The 16,314-nt window shown below is 32.0% G+C and overlaps 1 protein-coding gene and 1 long non-coding RNA gene across 2 annotated transcripts in view; one reads left to right on the top strand and one right to left on the bottom strand.

Moving 5' to 3' along the window:
- Positions 1 to 3,145: 3,145 nt before the first annotated feature.
- On the top strand, positions 3,146 to 4,237 carry LOC143073040 (uncharacterized). Its single transcript, XR_012977378.1, has 2 exons — positions 3,146 to 3,581; positions 3,646 to 4,237. It is a non-coding gene; the product is annotated as an uncharacterized LOC143073040 (long non-coding RNA).
- Positions 4,238 to 8,253: 4,016 nt separating this feature from the next.
- LOC143073039 (cytosolic purine 5'-nucleotidase-like) overlaps positions 8,254 to 16,314 on the bottom strand; it is a 95,032-nt gene continuing 86,971 nt past the window's right edge. The window contains exons 15-18 of the mRNA XM_076248274.1: positions 12,996 to 13,056; positions 12,696 to 12,753; positions 9,409 to 9,527; positions 8,254 to 9,008 (exon numbers count right to left, since the gene is read on the bottom strand). Of these exons, the coding sequence (XP_076104389.1) occupies positions 8,805 to 9,008; positions 9,409 to 9,527; positions 12,696 to 12,753; positions 12,996 to 13,056 (442 nt within the window). The 3' untranslated portion in view covers positions 8,254 to 8,804. The remainder of the gene's footprint in view (positions 9,009 to 9,408; positions 9,528 to 12,695; positions 12,754 to 12,995; positions 13,057 to 16,314) is intronic.

The raw sequence follows: 16,314 nt of genomic DNA, 5'->3' as shown, positions 1-16,314 counted from the left end.
TCATGCATCAGTGAACAAGGTTCAGTTTTGGTGGTCAAGCACATATCTCAGATACTATCATCAATAGGTGTAGTATATTCGGTGTATGGATGGACTTTAAAGTGTACATGTCCAACTGACCTTGACCTCATTTTCATGGGTCAGTGGTTATAGTTAAGATATTGTGTTTTGGTCTGTTTTACTTATACTTTAAGCAACAGTCCTACTATATTTGGTGCACGAAATGATTGTAAGGTGTACATGTCTAGCTGACAGATGTCATCTGACCATGACCTCATTTTCATTGTCCATTTGTCAAAGTTAAGTTTTTGAGTGTTGGTCTTTTTTCCAATACTATATTTAGTAGGTAAACTATATTTAGTGTATGGAAATATTTTATGATGTACATGTCAGTCTCACAGGTTTTATTTGACCCTGAACTCATTTTCATGGTTCATTGCTCAGTTTTAAGTTTTGTTTTTGTCTCTTTTTCTTAAACTATAATCAATAGTTCAACTTTATTTGTTATATGGAAGAATTGTAAGTCTTACATGGCTTCCTGGTATGATTCATCTGACCTTGACCTCATTTTCATGTTTCATTGGTCAATGTTAAGTGTTCTTGGTTAAGTCTGTTTCAAAGAAACTAAGCAATAGGTCAACTATATTCAGTGAATTGAATGAATGTAAGGTGTACATGTATTCTAGTTTGGTTTATATGACCTTGACCTCATTTTCTTGGATCATGTTAAGTTTGTGTGATATGTGTAGTTAAGCTTTATATTTAGGACTATCAACATAATATCAATGATTAGTAATGTCCGCGTCACACTGTCCCAATTTTTATATACGATGGACACCTGAATGCGAAAATTGTAAGTTTGTACGAAGTTGATCCCAATCTCGTTAAAATACCAAAAAGTGACCGAAGCAAGTAAGATGAATTACGAAGTCTATACGATGGTGCCGAAATTAAATACAATAGCAAAAGTTGGACATACGAAGGTTAACTGAAGACGGGTATTTAAGCTTCATATCTCAGCCGAAGCCTACACGATGGATCACGAAGGCTACACGATGGATTACAATGATCAGTGTTCATATTTGTCCCCAATATGTTACATACGAGGGGATGCCACAGTCGGCATTGCCTTGTTCGAACTGTAAAATGTGTGCACTAGTCTGAATAATCACCCATAATTATGCCCATGTTAACTGATCTATCTTAAATGTAAGGTAATGGGTTCGTTGATCCCTTTTCGTGTGACTACAACTCAGACGATACATAAAAAATCAGAATAATGAAGAAAAAGTTGGTTTCCTTATATACGTGTACCTGCAGTGTTGGTGTACGAGGCGCGTTTATGATTTTCATTATGTTACTTGATATGAAAAATTGACAAAAAATAATATTTTTCTTGTAAAAGTAAATCCTGAGCCTGTAATAGCTGCTTTTCTTATTCCATTTGAATTAATAGAAACAAGGCTGTCGCCTTTCTTGTTCTCATAGAATCATATGATATGAGCTCCTTGTTTTTAGAACTTCTTTCTTAACTGTCGTATTAGACTGACCAGTGCATATCGCGCATGGCACTTTAAATGTATTTTAGCGTGAAAATTAACTTACATTTAGCTGGATTTATTGCCGTCGTAGTTCAATCTTGTCGCCTTCGTACTTTTATTGGATGGCAACACGATGGGACTACGAGGTCTTCATGAAGTCGTGTTGCCATTGTAAGACCTTCGTGATTCATTCGTGTAGACATGGTAATGTCAAAACTGCCTGATGGAAACGATGGAAACACAAATGCATTCCCAGTGACATTACGATGGTGAGGATGGTGATACGAACTCAATACGAACCCTCAACATCGGACGCACCTTCGGGGATTTTTTAACATGTTAAAAAATTTAGAACCCTTCCCGAAGTTGTCCATGAAGTCTAGAAAAAGTGGCCAATGGTTCTACAATGGTGAAAGATGGCACTACAAATAGCTCGGTCAGGAAAGTATCTGTCCCGATTTTGAAAATTTCCATAATCGTGTTGCCATTGGCATAAAAATTGGGACAGTGTGACGCGGGCATAAAAAAGGCAAGACATGTTAGTGTGTGCACTCTTGTTTTTTGTTGGCAACAGTTGATGATGTATATCATATTGCTTTTTCTTCTATTGTTTTGTACATATAGCAGGTTGTTAGTTTTCTCATTTGAAATGTTTACATTTGTCATTTCAGGGCTACAGCGCTTGGTCTTGGGTTCAGAGTTATCTCATTGGCAATCATGCCACATCTAGCTATCTTTATATTTATAATCTATGTGTTAGTGTGTACACACACCAAAAGTTTACATTGTTTAAAACATTAACACATGTAGAAAGGAGGGCTAAAATATAATTAAATATAGTTACTCAACCTGTAACAATAGTTTTCAATCACACATTGTGCAATCTTTACCCTCTCCCCCCCTTTTGCCTCCCCTAAAACTTAATCATATCTTTAGCACCTGGTCCTCTGGAAAGGGGTTAATCTTCTGTACTTTTCTGTTTAACTACTGTTTAACTACTGTTTAACTACTGTTTAACTACTGTTTAACTACTGTTTTCATATACATTACATGTAACAATTTAATGTTTGGAGCATACATTGAAGTTTTTGTTTAATAAGTTATTCTTTTATGTCATGCTATGTGCCCATTTTACATTGGTAGGCATTATGTTTGTCAAGATCTTTATACCAAGTGTTAGACTTTTATATAACAAAAGCTAAACATAAATAAGGGGGTTGAGTATTTTAGTATCAGAGTTCAGTATGGCATTCATTTTACTGAAGTAGCATACATAATGGTTAAGGGGCTACCAGGTGAAGGATTTTATCACGATGTTGAAGAATCATTGGTGGCAGTGGGCTGTTGTCTGCTCTTTGGTCCGGTTGTTGTGTCTTCGACACTTTCCCTGTTTACATTATCTATTCTATCTGTGGAATTCATACATAACTTGTCTATTTTTAAATTGGTTTAAATGTATTGTTGTGACATTACTTCTTAAGACTATATTTTACCTCCATACTTCTTTTTCTTAATGTCAGACACCAACAACACGTGACATTAAAACAGCAATTCTAAATATTTCAAAATAAAAAAAACGGCATTTTGATAAAAAACACAACTACTTTCAGGATAAAAAAAGAGAAGTTTAATTCCAATAAATAATAGACTTCTACACTTACTATAAAAAAAAGCAATGGAATAGAAAAATCATTATTGTTTGCAAACAAAACAAAATAACCTTCAAAACAGATATTTTCTACAATTCCCTTAGATAGGATTACTACAAAAAAATTGTAGATTTGTTAATATGGCCACTATTTCTACATATCACATACAGATTTATAGGGTATAATTGTTATAACAAAAAATGGATCGAAAACAAATGCTTCCTTTATAAATTATGAAGAAGCTTTTTTTGGGGCATCAAAATGAGTAAATTTCACTTTTAAAATGACTGTTATACAAATATGTATCCAAAGAAAGTATTCAGTTTATTGCTCCCAAAATCATTTTTTTGTTTCCTTTTTTGTTTCTTCTTTTGCAACATCAAAAAGTCAGGTTTCTTTTTAAGAATGGGGAGCTCATTATAAACATTTGGTTTTTAATTGATATTAAAAGTCAGGTTTCTTTTTAAGAATGGGGAGCTCATTATAAACATTTGGTTTTTAATTGATATTATCAGCCTTTTAATGAAATGATGCCTTGAGATAGACAGCATGAGAATTGTTATAACTTGTATCTTGGTTTTGTCGAATGGAAGAAAAGCATTACTTTATACATATATATATACAAACAAGAACTACTAACAAATAAAAATGGAAAAAATTGTATTTGTATGGTTGAGGTATGAAAAAAACCCACTTTTTAATGCTTTCTATTTACCCTGAATGTTCTCCTTACATCTCTGAAAAAAATCTAAATACTTGCTTTATTTTAAAAGTAATTTCCTGCCAATGTGAAAAATTAGGTTTAATGTCTGCTTTACTCCTTAAGTGTTTCAGCCAATTCTAAAAGAGCAATTTCTTATTCCATGAAAACTAGTAAAATATTCAGCAGCCAACCTTTGATTTTATTTTAAAGTTTAATTATTTGTGGCCTTTATTCAATTGGTAGTAGGAATCAAGCTTTTTGAGAGATACACCTACATCTCATACAAACATCTTTTTAAAATGTTAGACTGAAACATTGTGTTATGGATGATTTAGTCTTTTAAATTTATTTTGAAAAAGGATGGTATCTGTGCATACAAGGTTTTGTAATGCCCTTTATTTGCTGCCAAATACATACTTAATTGATACACATACATGTAAATAAAAAGAAGTTAAAAAGTAAAAACAAAGTCAAGTGTGTAAAAATAATAATTCTTATCCCCGGCTTAGTATATATCCAGGATTTTGATTGGTTAACGCACGTCGTTACAAAACCCATAGCCCCTGGGTGTTGCTAACCCATATCCCCGGACGTTGCTAACCATTATTCCGGGGAACTTCACGCAAGTTTTCCTTAGTTCCATGATTGCTCCTTGTGAAATATTGAATTCTGTAGATTATCCATAATGTTTGTAATTAAATATTTGATTCATTAACGATTTTGTCCTATTATGCCGATTATTTACATTCATTTCATTAAATGCATCACTTGACTGCAACATATTCAAGGAATGGGACTACTGACCTAGCTATGCAAATGACCCACGTTGACGTCACACCATCTATGGCGTAACGCTCACAACATTGAGCGCCAAATTTGACTCTATCCAGTTTCTCTGTCTCCGTATTAAAAACGACTTATATTTGACTACCTGTAGGGTTCTACCAAAGGTAGTACCCTACAACCCGTAAAAAATATGTAAAATTTCCAAATTTCAATAAAACTTTTTTAGATAATGAAAAAAACGTTGTTTTCGCGTTACAGTTTGTACCCGAATTTCCATAAAACTCGCCCGATTCGGACTAAGACCGGGGATAAATTCGTTATCTACGTTCATATCCGTAGATATGGATATTTTAACACCCTTCAGTACCCTGTACACCCTTCGGCTACGCCTCATGGTGTACTGGGGTACTTCATGGTGTTAAAATATCCATATCTACGGATATGAACGTAGATAACTTATAATGTTGGATCATATCTTTGTTCCTAAGTTGTTCTTCTTTTAACTGCATGATTTTTTCTGAAACTATGCAGATCCATTTGTATGTGGTGAATATAACAAAATGTTTGATAACTATGGGCAGTGATCAGAATGAGTATTTGTTCAATTAACAGATACAAGTAATTGTACAGTAGATCATATATCTAATGCTATCCAATGAGTGTGTAGGTAAAGGTAATCTCTTTGATCAGCTTGCTTGTAAGCTGAACCGTGGAGTAATTTTTAGGCATGGTATACTACCCTCCTTTTGAAGTAGCGTAGTCCAAAAGACAGATAGATTGACTTCCTGATGAACTAGTCTACTCTTAAAGGAAGGTTGTTTTACTAACCTAATAATGACTTCATGTTTCAGCTAAAAAGCAAGCTAATGAAAGATATTACCTTAACCTACACAATAACATATCTCTTAACTGTTTTTATTTTTATTTTTTATAAAATAAATAATATTTAAGTGCAGAGATTTGGACCAGAGATTCTACTAAAAGTTTTGAATAGTCAGACATGCTGTTATATTGGTTGTCAAACTAGGCACCGTTCAATTTTCAAGATGTTTTTTTTTTTATGGGACAATGTTCTATGATAAAGGCTTCTTCTTTTTAAATATTATAAAGTCCTGAATTTATAAATATAAGTCATCCAAGAATATTCTTACAAATATTCTATGATTGTCATTTTGTAACTTTGATTATACATATTATAAACTTGTTCAGACATAACAGACATTGCAAGCAATTAACAAAAAATATAATTTAAAGCATAAAATTGTTTTTGATAAATATGGCTATATATAAGTCCAAATAATTATGACATTTTGACACAATATAAATGTATAAACAAAATAGATTTATGTTGGGTTTAACAATACAAGGTAACATATTTACACTAAAAACTGAACAAATACTTAATGATATGGTGATGTTTAAAGCTGTAAAAATTATATAGAAATTATATATAAAATTTTAAAGGACATCTTAAAACAATACAATTACAATTGAGTTCAAAGAGGTCATATTTATCAGTCATGATCTAAATTGAGACCAAAAATGAGTGAGATAATATTCAGAATTATGAAGACAATCATGTTGTTAGTTATTCATCTATAAGAAATGAAAAGAATCAACTAGTTAGCTATTTAAAAACCTGTCTGGCAATAAAATAACTTGAAAATATAATGCAATACACATATGGTTCCTTAACAAAATGAAACAGGAATGTATATTTCTTGGTAGCAAAAATCACAGTACATGTAATTGAGAAAATATTTGATACTGATATTTCAGAAAGTCTAAGGGACAAAACCACACCATTCATATTTTGCAGACATCTTAAATGTAAAAATTATATCACTCATATTTTCAAAAATCTTTGTATTCAAAATGGTTGTCCAAGTTTCAGAGAAGATGGCATACTGACCCTTTGGGCTATGTGGGCTAAGAATGAAAAAGAAAAAGTAATAAAATTGAGATATTTCTTAAAGTCAACATGTAATTCAAATAAGGATATTTCTAGAAACATACAGGCTTGAGTCTGAACAAGCCAGTGCTTATACTTGACAAAAATGAACACAAAGACAAATGTACCTGTATTAGGGACAAAAAAGTGCCAGCACAAGTAAGCTATAAAAGGAATGACTTATTTTTATACACAATCATAATGTTTCTCTCTAGTCTATTACCACTATTTCACCATAACAACAAAACTTTAAAGGACAATTCATTCAACAAAAATGGCAACATGTTCTTGAAAACCTGATATAAAACCATTGGCTTAAAATCAAAATGCAATTAAAAGGAAAACACTGCGTAGCAACACACATCTACTAGATCACATGGGCTTAATTACTGAAAATTCAGAAATTGTGTGCATTTATTATTGTGATTTTGTTAATTTTGACTAAAATGAGATTTTAAATTTTGCAATATTCCGAAAATCCTGTGAAATTCCTATTAAAAAAATCAAAATGCCAGTTTAAATTTTTGCGATTTTAACCCTGCCGCATTTTTCGCAATAATAAAATCATTGCAATAATTTCTGAATTTTACAGTATACTAAATTTTAAAAATATGAAATTCTAATTCAACCACTAACCACTAAGCTAATAAATATATGATATGATACATCACCTAATAATACAACTTAATTAAGGTGGTACCTAACACTACAGGGAGATAACTCTGTAAAAACAGCTAAACGTTTTAATTACGTTGTGTTGTTAAGGGATTATCAAGCTTCTCAATGATCAAAATAAGTGTTTGTCAAACTGCTATATAACCAGTGTAATTTTTCTGATAAAACGGTTGGTTCAAATTTTTTGAAATTTTTATATTTTTGTAAAAGGGTCAAAGTAAATACTTTGTCAAAATTTTAAGAAAATTAAACGAGCCAAATTAATTTTAGTTAAAGTGTTGGGTACCACCTTAAGAAAACAAACAATGCATAAGCCTTTTTTTTTCTAAATCTTTGGTCCCTTATGACGAGGTAGAAAAACTGTATTTAGCAAGTTCTTAAAATTGAAGTTATACTTAAAAAAGCTTTATAAATATTTTATCTATACCTTAGTTATGATTCAGTTCAAAAACATGAAACCTACCCGACATTTTATAAATGCAGCGCTCAATCAAAATGTCTTCTTTTAATCATTTTTTTCCCATTTGATAGAGGAATGTATTAAAGATAACAATGTGAAAACTGGATATCTTAGATGAAACATTTACTTTAAAATGAAAGCATCTGCATTCCTTGCTGTACTTTAAAATAACAAAATATTTCAACATACAGCTATGATTAATGCAGCTTCAAAGCTATATTTTTTAGATTTTTGAAAAATTATTCAAATTATTAATAGAAAAAAACATAAATTTCAATATAACAACATGTTGTATGATTTGTAACAAGGGAGGTAATAACATAACAAAATAAACTTCAATTAACCAATGGTACGGTATTTCAGTCAATATGATGTTGGCATTTCATAAAAATATTTATAAATAACAAAAAACAATTGGATTTAAACATGAAAAAATAAGTTAAGACATTTAAGAAAATATATAATTGTATATAATTTTAATTAACAACTTTCTTTTTTGTAAATGCTTATGGCATGTATGATTATTTATCTAAATAAATACATAGCTTTTTCTGAAGTTCTATCTTTTTTCCCAGTTTTTTTTTAATATAAAACGTCATTCATTGTCTTCCAAAACCTGAAGCCAGATAGCAAATCAATACAATATTCTGCAACTCGCATCATAGCAATATAACAAGATAATACAATATAAAGGTAAGCTTCATAAGGATATTGGTATATATGTAACAAAAAATATATTGGTAAATAATATTATGCTATAAATAAATAAAACATACATCAATTTAAATATGTAAAAGTATAGCACATTTAACATAATATGTATTTGTAAACATCATGAGAATGTGATCTTTGTACAATATCTGGAAATATTGAGGAAGCTGAGATTGGTATAATGATATGTTTCACATTGAATTATACTGGAGATACCTATATTTTGCCAACCTATATTTTGCCAAAATGGCTTTGGAAGAAAAAAAAACAGGGTTTCCCTAATCTAATCTACCTCTAATATTATCGTTTTTCTCTCAGATTTTTTGTTTTAATCTGATAAGCTCTCTTCATCATCCATAATTTGTGTAAGCTGGTGAGGTGTGTTTGCATACAGATGAGGTACAGTACTATCTGATCTATGTAGTCTCTTCCTCCTTTCTTCAGCCTGTTTGAAGTCTCTGGAGCGACTGGCCATCACCTCTGCTTCTTCTGGTAATCTGTCTTCATGTCGTACTGTTGACTCATGAGGCATCTATATAAGATACATCAAAAATACAGATACAAATGACTTTTCAAAAGAATGCTCAATGGCAATTGTTTTTAGAATGGTTTAAAATAAAAATAAATAAATTTTTCTGTTGTAAGAAAAGCTTTTGTCTTAAAAAGCATTTCTACAGTAAATTATAGTGTGTTTTTAAGCTGACACAAAATTTACTTATTTTAGCTGGTACAATTTTAAGGGTTAATTTCTTTTTCAGCATATTTTATGTAAAAAAAAAATAGGGCTTAAATTCTCTGTTTGAATTTTTCAATGTATTTTGCAGGGAAAATATCAACTCTTTGTGAGATTCTAATTTATAGTTTTTCATTTGAAAGAAGATCCTAAGAAATTAATTCACCAGTAAATAATTGACAGCACACATATTACATACCAACATAGCAGGTGACCTAAATACATATGAAAATGGATAATGAAGTAAATTGAGGAAAGAAGCAGCATACAGATCAGCATATCTCATCACTTGGTTACCAAAAAATGTCTGTCGAGAACCTAGAAAATCAAACATTAATTAATCTAACAGAGATATAAATTGTGCATTTTTAAGAAATGAATAAGCACTGTTCAAGGCTAAATGTTAAGGTACAATGTGTAATATCACAGATTTTATGTAAGTTTTTATATCATACTGATTATCAAAAAATTTGTAAATAAACTTGTTTTCTTTTTAAAGTTCTAGCTTCAAAACATTTAAAAGGTCTAGCCAGACAATCCATGTACCCTATACATAATTCCCCAACATTTTATTGTGGCAGCATTTAAAAATCAAGGTGCTTGTAAGCGCTGAAAGATTGCTTCAATTTATCAGCATTGTCAATTATAATTCTAGACAATGGGAGATAACTTCAATTAAAAAAAAAGATTACTTTAACAATGACATCATTTATATTTTTAGAACAGATATTAGATTCCTGCACATTGCAAAAGTTATGTAATTTTCTTGACAAGTGTAAAAACCTTGTTTTGTGACTTTAATATCTGGGCATATATTTACATTGATAAATTCTATAAATGTTCATGGGTAGGATGTACAAAGTGTTTTGATCTATGCACTATATTTTGTGTATCAAAAAGGTAGTGATAAGCCTTAGAAGATTCAGATATCAAGTCAGTGACATAGGGTTTTGATTGCAATTCATGCAATCTTTACCCAAAAAGCATATACATTGTGTAGCAGGAAAAGGAAAGTTGTCTTTTTTTTTTTTAAATTATTTAGTTTAGTTTAACAAATCTAAATTGTATGCATAATCAGAACGTAAACTGACAGACACTTCCTTCATTCAAACCAATACAAACTTCAAGCTATAATTTCGGATATTGCAAGTCACAGACTTTTCAAGCCAGTTCGCATTGGAAAAGATGAAAAAGAGAAAAGATCTTTTCTAAATCTTTCCTTTGCCAACAAAGGTCTCGATGGCGTCAACCTAGGCAATATCCTTCATCATAAATTAGTTCAATCGAAAATACCTCCTTATTTCAAAGACCAGTCTGCACCAATAATTTCTTATACCTATACCAAACCTATTGCAACTAAAATTTTCAATTACAAACGCGTTTTGCAGAATCTCGATATTGACGACTTCAAGTCTAAACCTCCTGATTGCACTTGTGCTAATTCCCAATTCATATATAATCCTGCTGGCCACGTTATTACCGGTGACCTTAACATTGTTAATAACACTTCTCTACGAAATGTGTTATCGAAAGGTCCGAAATATCGTGAGCCTAAATCCATCAATTGGAAATACAACTTTAAAATTTTGATGGACTCAGTCGAGGATTATGCCAGGCAATGGGCTAAACGTGAAAAGGAAGACGTAGACACTCTATCCGAATGGATTAAGGCAGTGAGGTCGTTAATACAAATCAGAATCAAGAAACTGAATGGGTCCATCAATGCCCATGCTACGTCAATCTTTAAAGACCCAAATGTTGCTAAACACTTATCCGACCTCCATGATAAATATGTTGTTGTCCCCGCAGACAAAGCCCCAAATAACATCGTTTTTGTCTGTAAAAGTCACTACATTAATTGCTTTATAAACGAATTAGGTATAGACAATTCACTTGGAAACTCAACATATACCCTCACGACACTTACAAAAGAGGAAATCCTGGATAATCATAGGTCTGTTATTTGTTCCTTTGGTATTTCAACCAAAACTGAAGAACTGGATCTTCCATCACTGTATTGGATACCTAAACTACATAAGTGTCCTTACAAACAACGGTATATTGCTGGGTCTTCCAAGTGCTCCACGAAACCTCTTTCTAAATTATTAACATCTATTTTATCAGCAATCAAAGACGGGCTTCAAAGTTATTGTGAAACTGCCTATTCAAGAGGTGGCGTGAATCAGATGTGGATACTTAAAAATTCCAAAGATCTTTTAGAGTACATACAATCTAACTCTCTTTCATCTTGTAACAGCATTAAAACATTTGACTTTTCTACTCTTTATACAAGTATTCCACATTCCAAACTAAAAGACAAATTGAAAGAGTTGGTATTACTTTGCTTTATAAAAAAGAATGGCCAACGTAGATACAAGTATCTTGTCTTAGGGAGGGATAAATCATACTTTGTAAAGAATCACTCTGATTCAAACAAAAAATTCTCTGAAACCGATATTATCAAGATGCTTGATTTCTTGATTGACAACATATTTGTAACGTTCGGAGGACGTGTTTTTCAACAGACTGTCGGCATCCCAATGGGAACAAACTGTGCCCCTCTACTTGCCGACTTGTTTCTTTATTATTATGAGGCTGACTTCATGCAGGAACTTCTTAGGAAGAAAGATAAGAAGTTAGCAATATCCTTTAACTCTACTTTCCACTATATAGATGACGTTCTTTCACTAAACAATTCAAAATTTGGTGACTATGTGGAACGCATCTATCCCATCGAATTGGAGATAAAGGATACTACAGATACAGTTAAGTCGGCTTCATATCTTGACTTACATCTAGAAATTGACAATGAGGGTCGGTTGAAAACAAAACTTTACGACAAAAGAGATGATTTCAGCTTTCCAATTGTGAACTTTCCATTTCTAAGTAGCAACATTCCAGCAGCACCTGCATACGGGGTATATATCTCCCAATTGATACGATATTCCCGTGCTTGCATTTCCTATCATGATTTTCTTGATAGAGGGTTACTGCTCACAAGGAAGCTATTAAACCAAGAGTTCCAAATGGTGAAGTTGAAATCATCCCTTCGTAAATTTTACGGACGCATCACGAGTTGGTTGACCGTTATGGAATAACCGTTTCACAAATGATATCGGATATGTTCCTTACGTCGTAACTACAATTCCCTTCCCTTTCCTGAATATGACCTACCGAATTAGACTATTTACCGGATTTGTAATCACATAAGCAACACGACGGGTGCCACATGTGGAGCAGGATCTGCTTACCCTTCCGGAGCACCTGAGATCACCCCTAGTTTTTGGTGGGGTTCGTGTTGTTTATTCTTTAGTTTTCTATGTTGTGTCATGTGTACTATTGTTTTTCTATTTGTCTTTTTCATTTTTAGCCATGGCGTTGTCAGTTTGTTTTAGACTTATGAGTTTGACTGTCCCTTTGGTATCTTTCGTCCCTCTTTTCTTTTCCAACCATGCCAAAGCGCATGCTCATATTCTACAAACTTACCACTTCTAAAGAGACTTCCAAGCATGCCATAGGCCATGTCCATGTGATGAGTTACATCCTAGAAAGTATGATTAAAAATAGTATGTATAAAAATCTATATTGACCACTTGCAAGAAAGTAAATAAAAAGAATGTATGACCTCTGCTGTAGAAATATACACGAATTAAAAATAAATGAGAATAAAACTTATTTCATTTTATCTTAACTTAATTTGTTCTAATTTCTATTTGTTTACAGATAAAAAAAAGTTAAATAAAGACTAAAAAGTACAAATGACTCTACTATTGATAAGAGCCTTACCCTAATAGCTTTCTGAATATTACTGATGTCAGGCTTTTTATTGGAACTGCTATCTAAATTTCTGAAAAGTTAAAACATATTTGATATAAAACAGTGTAATTTCAAAATAACTTAACAGTTGTCAAAAGCTACTATATTTACTGAAGATTTGGACTGCTTTAGAAAATAAAAGGAAATAAAAAGAACCTGAAATAGCATTTTTCCACAGCCTACCATGTAAATTGCAACCAAGATCAAGAGTAAAAAGGCAAGCTCACAGTTAAATAATTTTATGCTTTATTTATATATACTAGAAGATGCCTGCAAAATCACAGTACAATACTGGGCAAGTAGTGAAACAAAAGAGTTTGTAAATTTTGCAGGAAGTACATCGACTGAGCATGAGCTAAAGCATATAATGGTATCCCAAATAGGATATTTTCTCAAAATGTGGCGTTTACTGTGAAAATGACTGTTTCAAAGAACTAAAAAGCCTGTGTCGCTCACCTTGGTCTATGTGCATATTAAACAAAGACACAGATGGATTCATGACAAAATTGTGTTTTGGTGATAGTGATGTGTTTGTAGATCTTACTTAACTGAACATTCTTGCTTCTTACAATTATCTCAATTTATAATGAATTTGGCCCATTAGTAAAAGAGGAAAATATTTTGTTAAAATTTACAAAATTATTAAAAAATTGACTATAAAGGGCAATAACAGCCTTCCTTTTGTGGTCATAAACCTTGTGTTTAAATATCATTGATTTCTATTTACTTATACTAAAGTAATAGTGCGAAAACCAAGAAAATGCTTATTTGGGCCCTTTTTGGCCCCTAATTCCTAAAATGTTGGGACCAAAACTCCCAAAATCAATCCCAACCTTCCTTTTGTGGTCATAAACCTTGTGTTAAAATTTGATAGATTTCTATTCACTTTTACTGAAGTTATAGTGCGAAAACCAAGAAAATGCTTATTTGGGCCCTTTTTGGCTCCTAATTCCTAAAATGATGGGACCAAAACTCCCAAAATCAATCCCAACCTTCCTTTTGTGGTCATAAACCTTGTGTTAAAATTTCATAGATTTCTATTCACTTTTACTAAAGTTAGAGTGCTAAAACTAAAAGTATTCGGACAACGACGATGACGACAACGACGACGACAACGCCAACGTGATACCAATATACGACCAAAAAATTTTCAATTTTTGCAGTTGTATAAAAACACTAAAAATGGGTAATAAACAGCTGCGCCATGAGCGCATGATACGCCCGACGTCTTGTGTGGAAGTTTTATGCAATAATCATAAATAGTTTCTGAGAAAGTTTTCAGCCATATATTGTTTTTGAGACACGGCGGGACATGTGAAACCCCCAACCCTGTTTTTTTTTTTACAAAAAACTAAATATCACTAAAATAAAATTTTGAATCAAAACCAAAAAGTATACAGATCTTTAGATTAATATAACAAAGAAGTGTGTAAAGTTTTAAGCAATAATCATAAATTATTTTTGAGATACGGCGCGACATGTAAAAAAACCCTCCCCTGTTTAACAAAATACTCAATAACTCCAGATAAAGTTTTGAATCATCACCAAAAAGTATACAGATCTTTAGATTAATATAACAAAGAAGTGTGTAAAGTTTTAAGCAATAATCATAAATTGTTTTTGAGATATGGCACAACATGTAAAAAAAAAACCTCCCCCTTTTTTTACAAAATTCTCAATAACTCAAAAATGAAATTTTGAATCATCACCAAAAAGTATACAGATCTTCAGATTAATATAACAAAGACATGTGTAAAGTTTTAAGCAATAATCATAAATCGTTTTTGAGATATGGTGCGACATGTAAAAAAACCCTCCCCCTTTTTTACAAAATACTCAATAACTCAAAAATAAAATTTTGAATCATCACCAAAAAGTATACAGATATTAAGATTAATATAATTAAGAAGTGTTTAAAGTTTTAAGCCATAATCAAGAATCGTTTTTGAGATACGGTGCCACATGTGAAAAAAACACACCCCTGTTTTACTTACAAAGTGCCGTAACTCAAAACGTTTTAATCTTATTTTCACCAAAAAGTGTACAGATCATTTGACTATCATAAGAAACAACTATGTTAAGTTTCATGAAATTTGGATAAGTCGTTCTCAAGTTACGGTGCGACATGTTTACGCAAGACAGACAGATGGACGGACAGACAGACGGAGGGACGGACAGACGGACGGACACCGGACATTTGTATACCATAATACGTCCCGTCAAAATTTTGACGGGCGTATAAAAATTGTCATTAAAGAGTACAATAAGAGGTCTTCTGACAGTTTTGATGAAAGGGAAAATCCTATATTTCAACATTTTCAACATTTAGCTTTCTCATATCTTTTTTTTTACTATTGATAGTACTTTTCAAAATTATAGACAAAATTTGTATTTTAACCCTTTGTTGCTGTTTTTTGGCCATGTGGGCCATGTTAGTTGGCTGTAAGGGTCATTCCAATACTATTTAAACAAAATAACCCAAATGATGATTGTGGCCAAGTTTGAATAGATTGGCCAAGCAGTTTCAGAGGAGAAGATTTCTATAAAAGTTAATTAGCAACAACAACAGAAAACGGTTGCCAAGTGATGAGAAAAGCTCAATTTGCCCTGTGGGCCAGATGAGCTTTAAGGAAAAAAAACTCTATTACTTGTCTGATTACTTTGGGCCAAAATGAACAGGTCAATATATTTCCTGTCAAGCATGCAAGAACTTTTTCTATAGTAGACAGTAAACCATATAACACAAGTTATGATTGTAAGTTGTATGGTAAATCATCAATGAAGGATTGAAATGTTAAGTTCACAGTGACCTATTAATTGTGTTAAGAATACTGCTTTATCTCTTTGTTCATTCATGAATTAAGTAATGTAACTTATAAATCTTACAGTTATAATCTTCCAAATAAACTAAGATGTTAAATTTAGGTAGACAATATAGCAATGGTGTACTGACATAAGAGGTCTCTAAACACATCGGTTTGGTTAGTAGCCATATTAATTATATGTATCAGCGGGGAAAATTGAAAGCATAGAAATATAGTATTTGTCAATACACAAGCTGTTGGCATATACTACCTTGTGGATTCATTTAATTTTGTATGTATCAATTTTCGTGGATTGCTGAACACTTGCACATTCAAGGATATTTGAATTTGTGGTCTTGCCTATCTCTATATATATGGCCTATTGAAAATATGTTATTCTTTGAACATTTGAATTCGTGGTTCATCTGTTCCCACGAAACCCACGAAAATTGGTATTCAACTAATAATAATGAATCCACAGTATC

This window comes from Mytilus galloprovincialis, chromosome 4, assembly GCF_965363235.1.
Source record: "Mytilus galloprovincialis chromosome 4, xbMytGall1.hap1.1, whole genome shotgun sequence".
Classification (NCBI taxonomy): Eukaryota; Metazoa; Mollusca; class Bivalvia; order Mytilida; family Mytilidae; genus Mytilus; species Mytilus galloprovincialis.
This window is presented reverse-complemented; position numbering and strand designations above follow the sequence as displayed.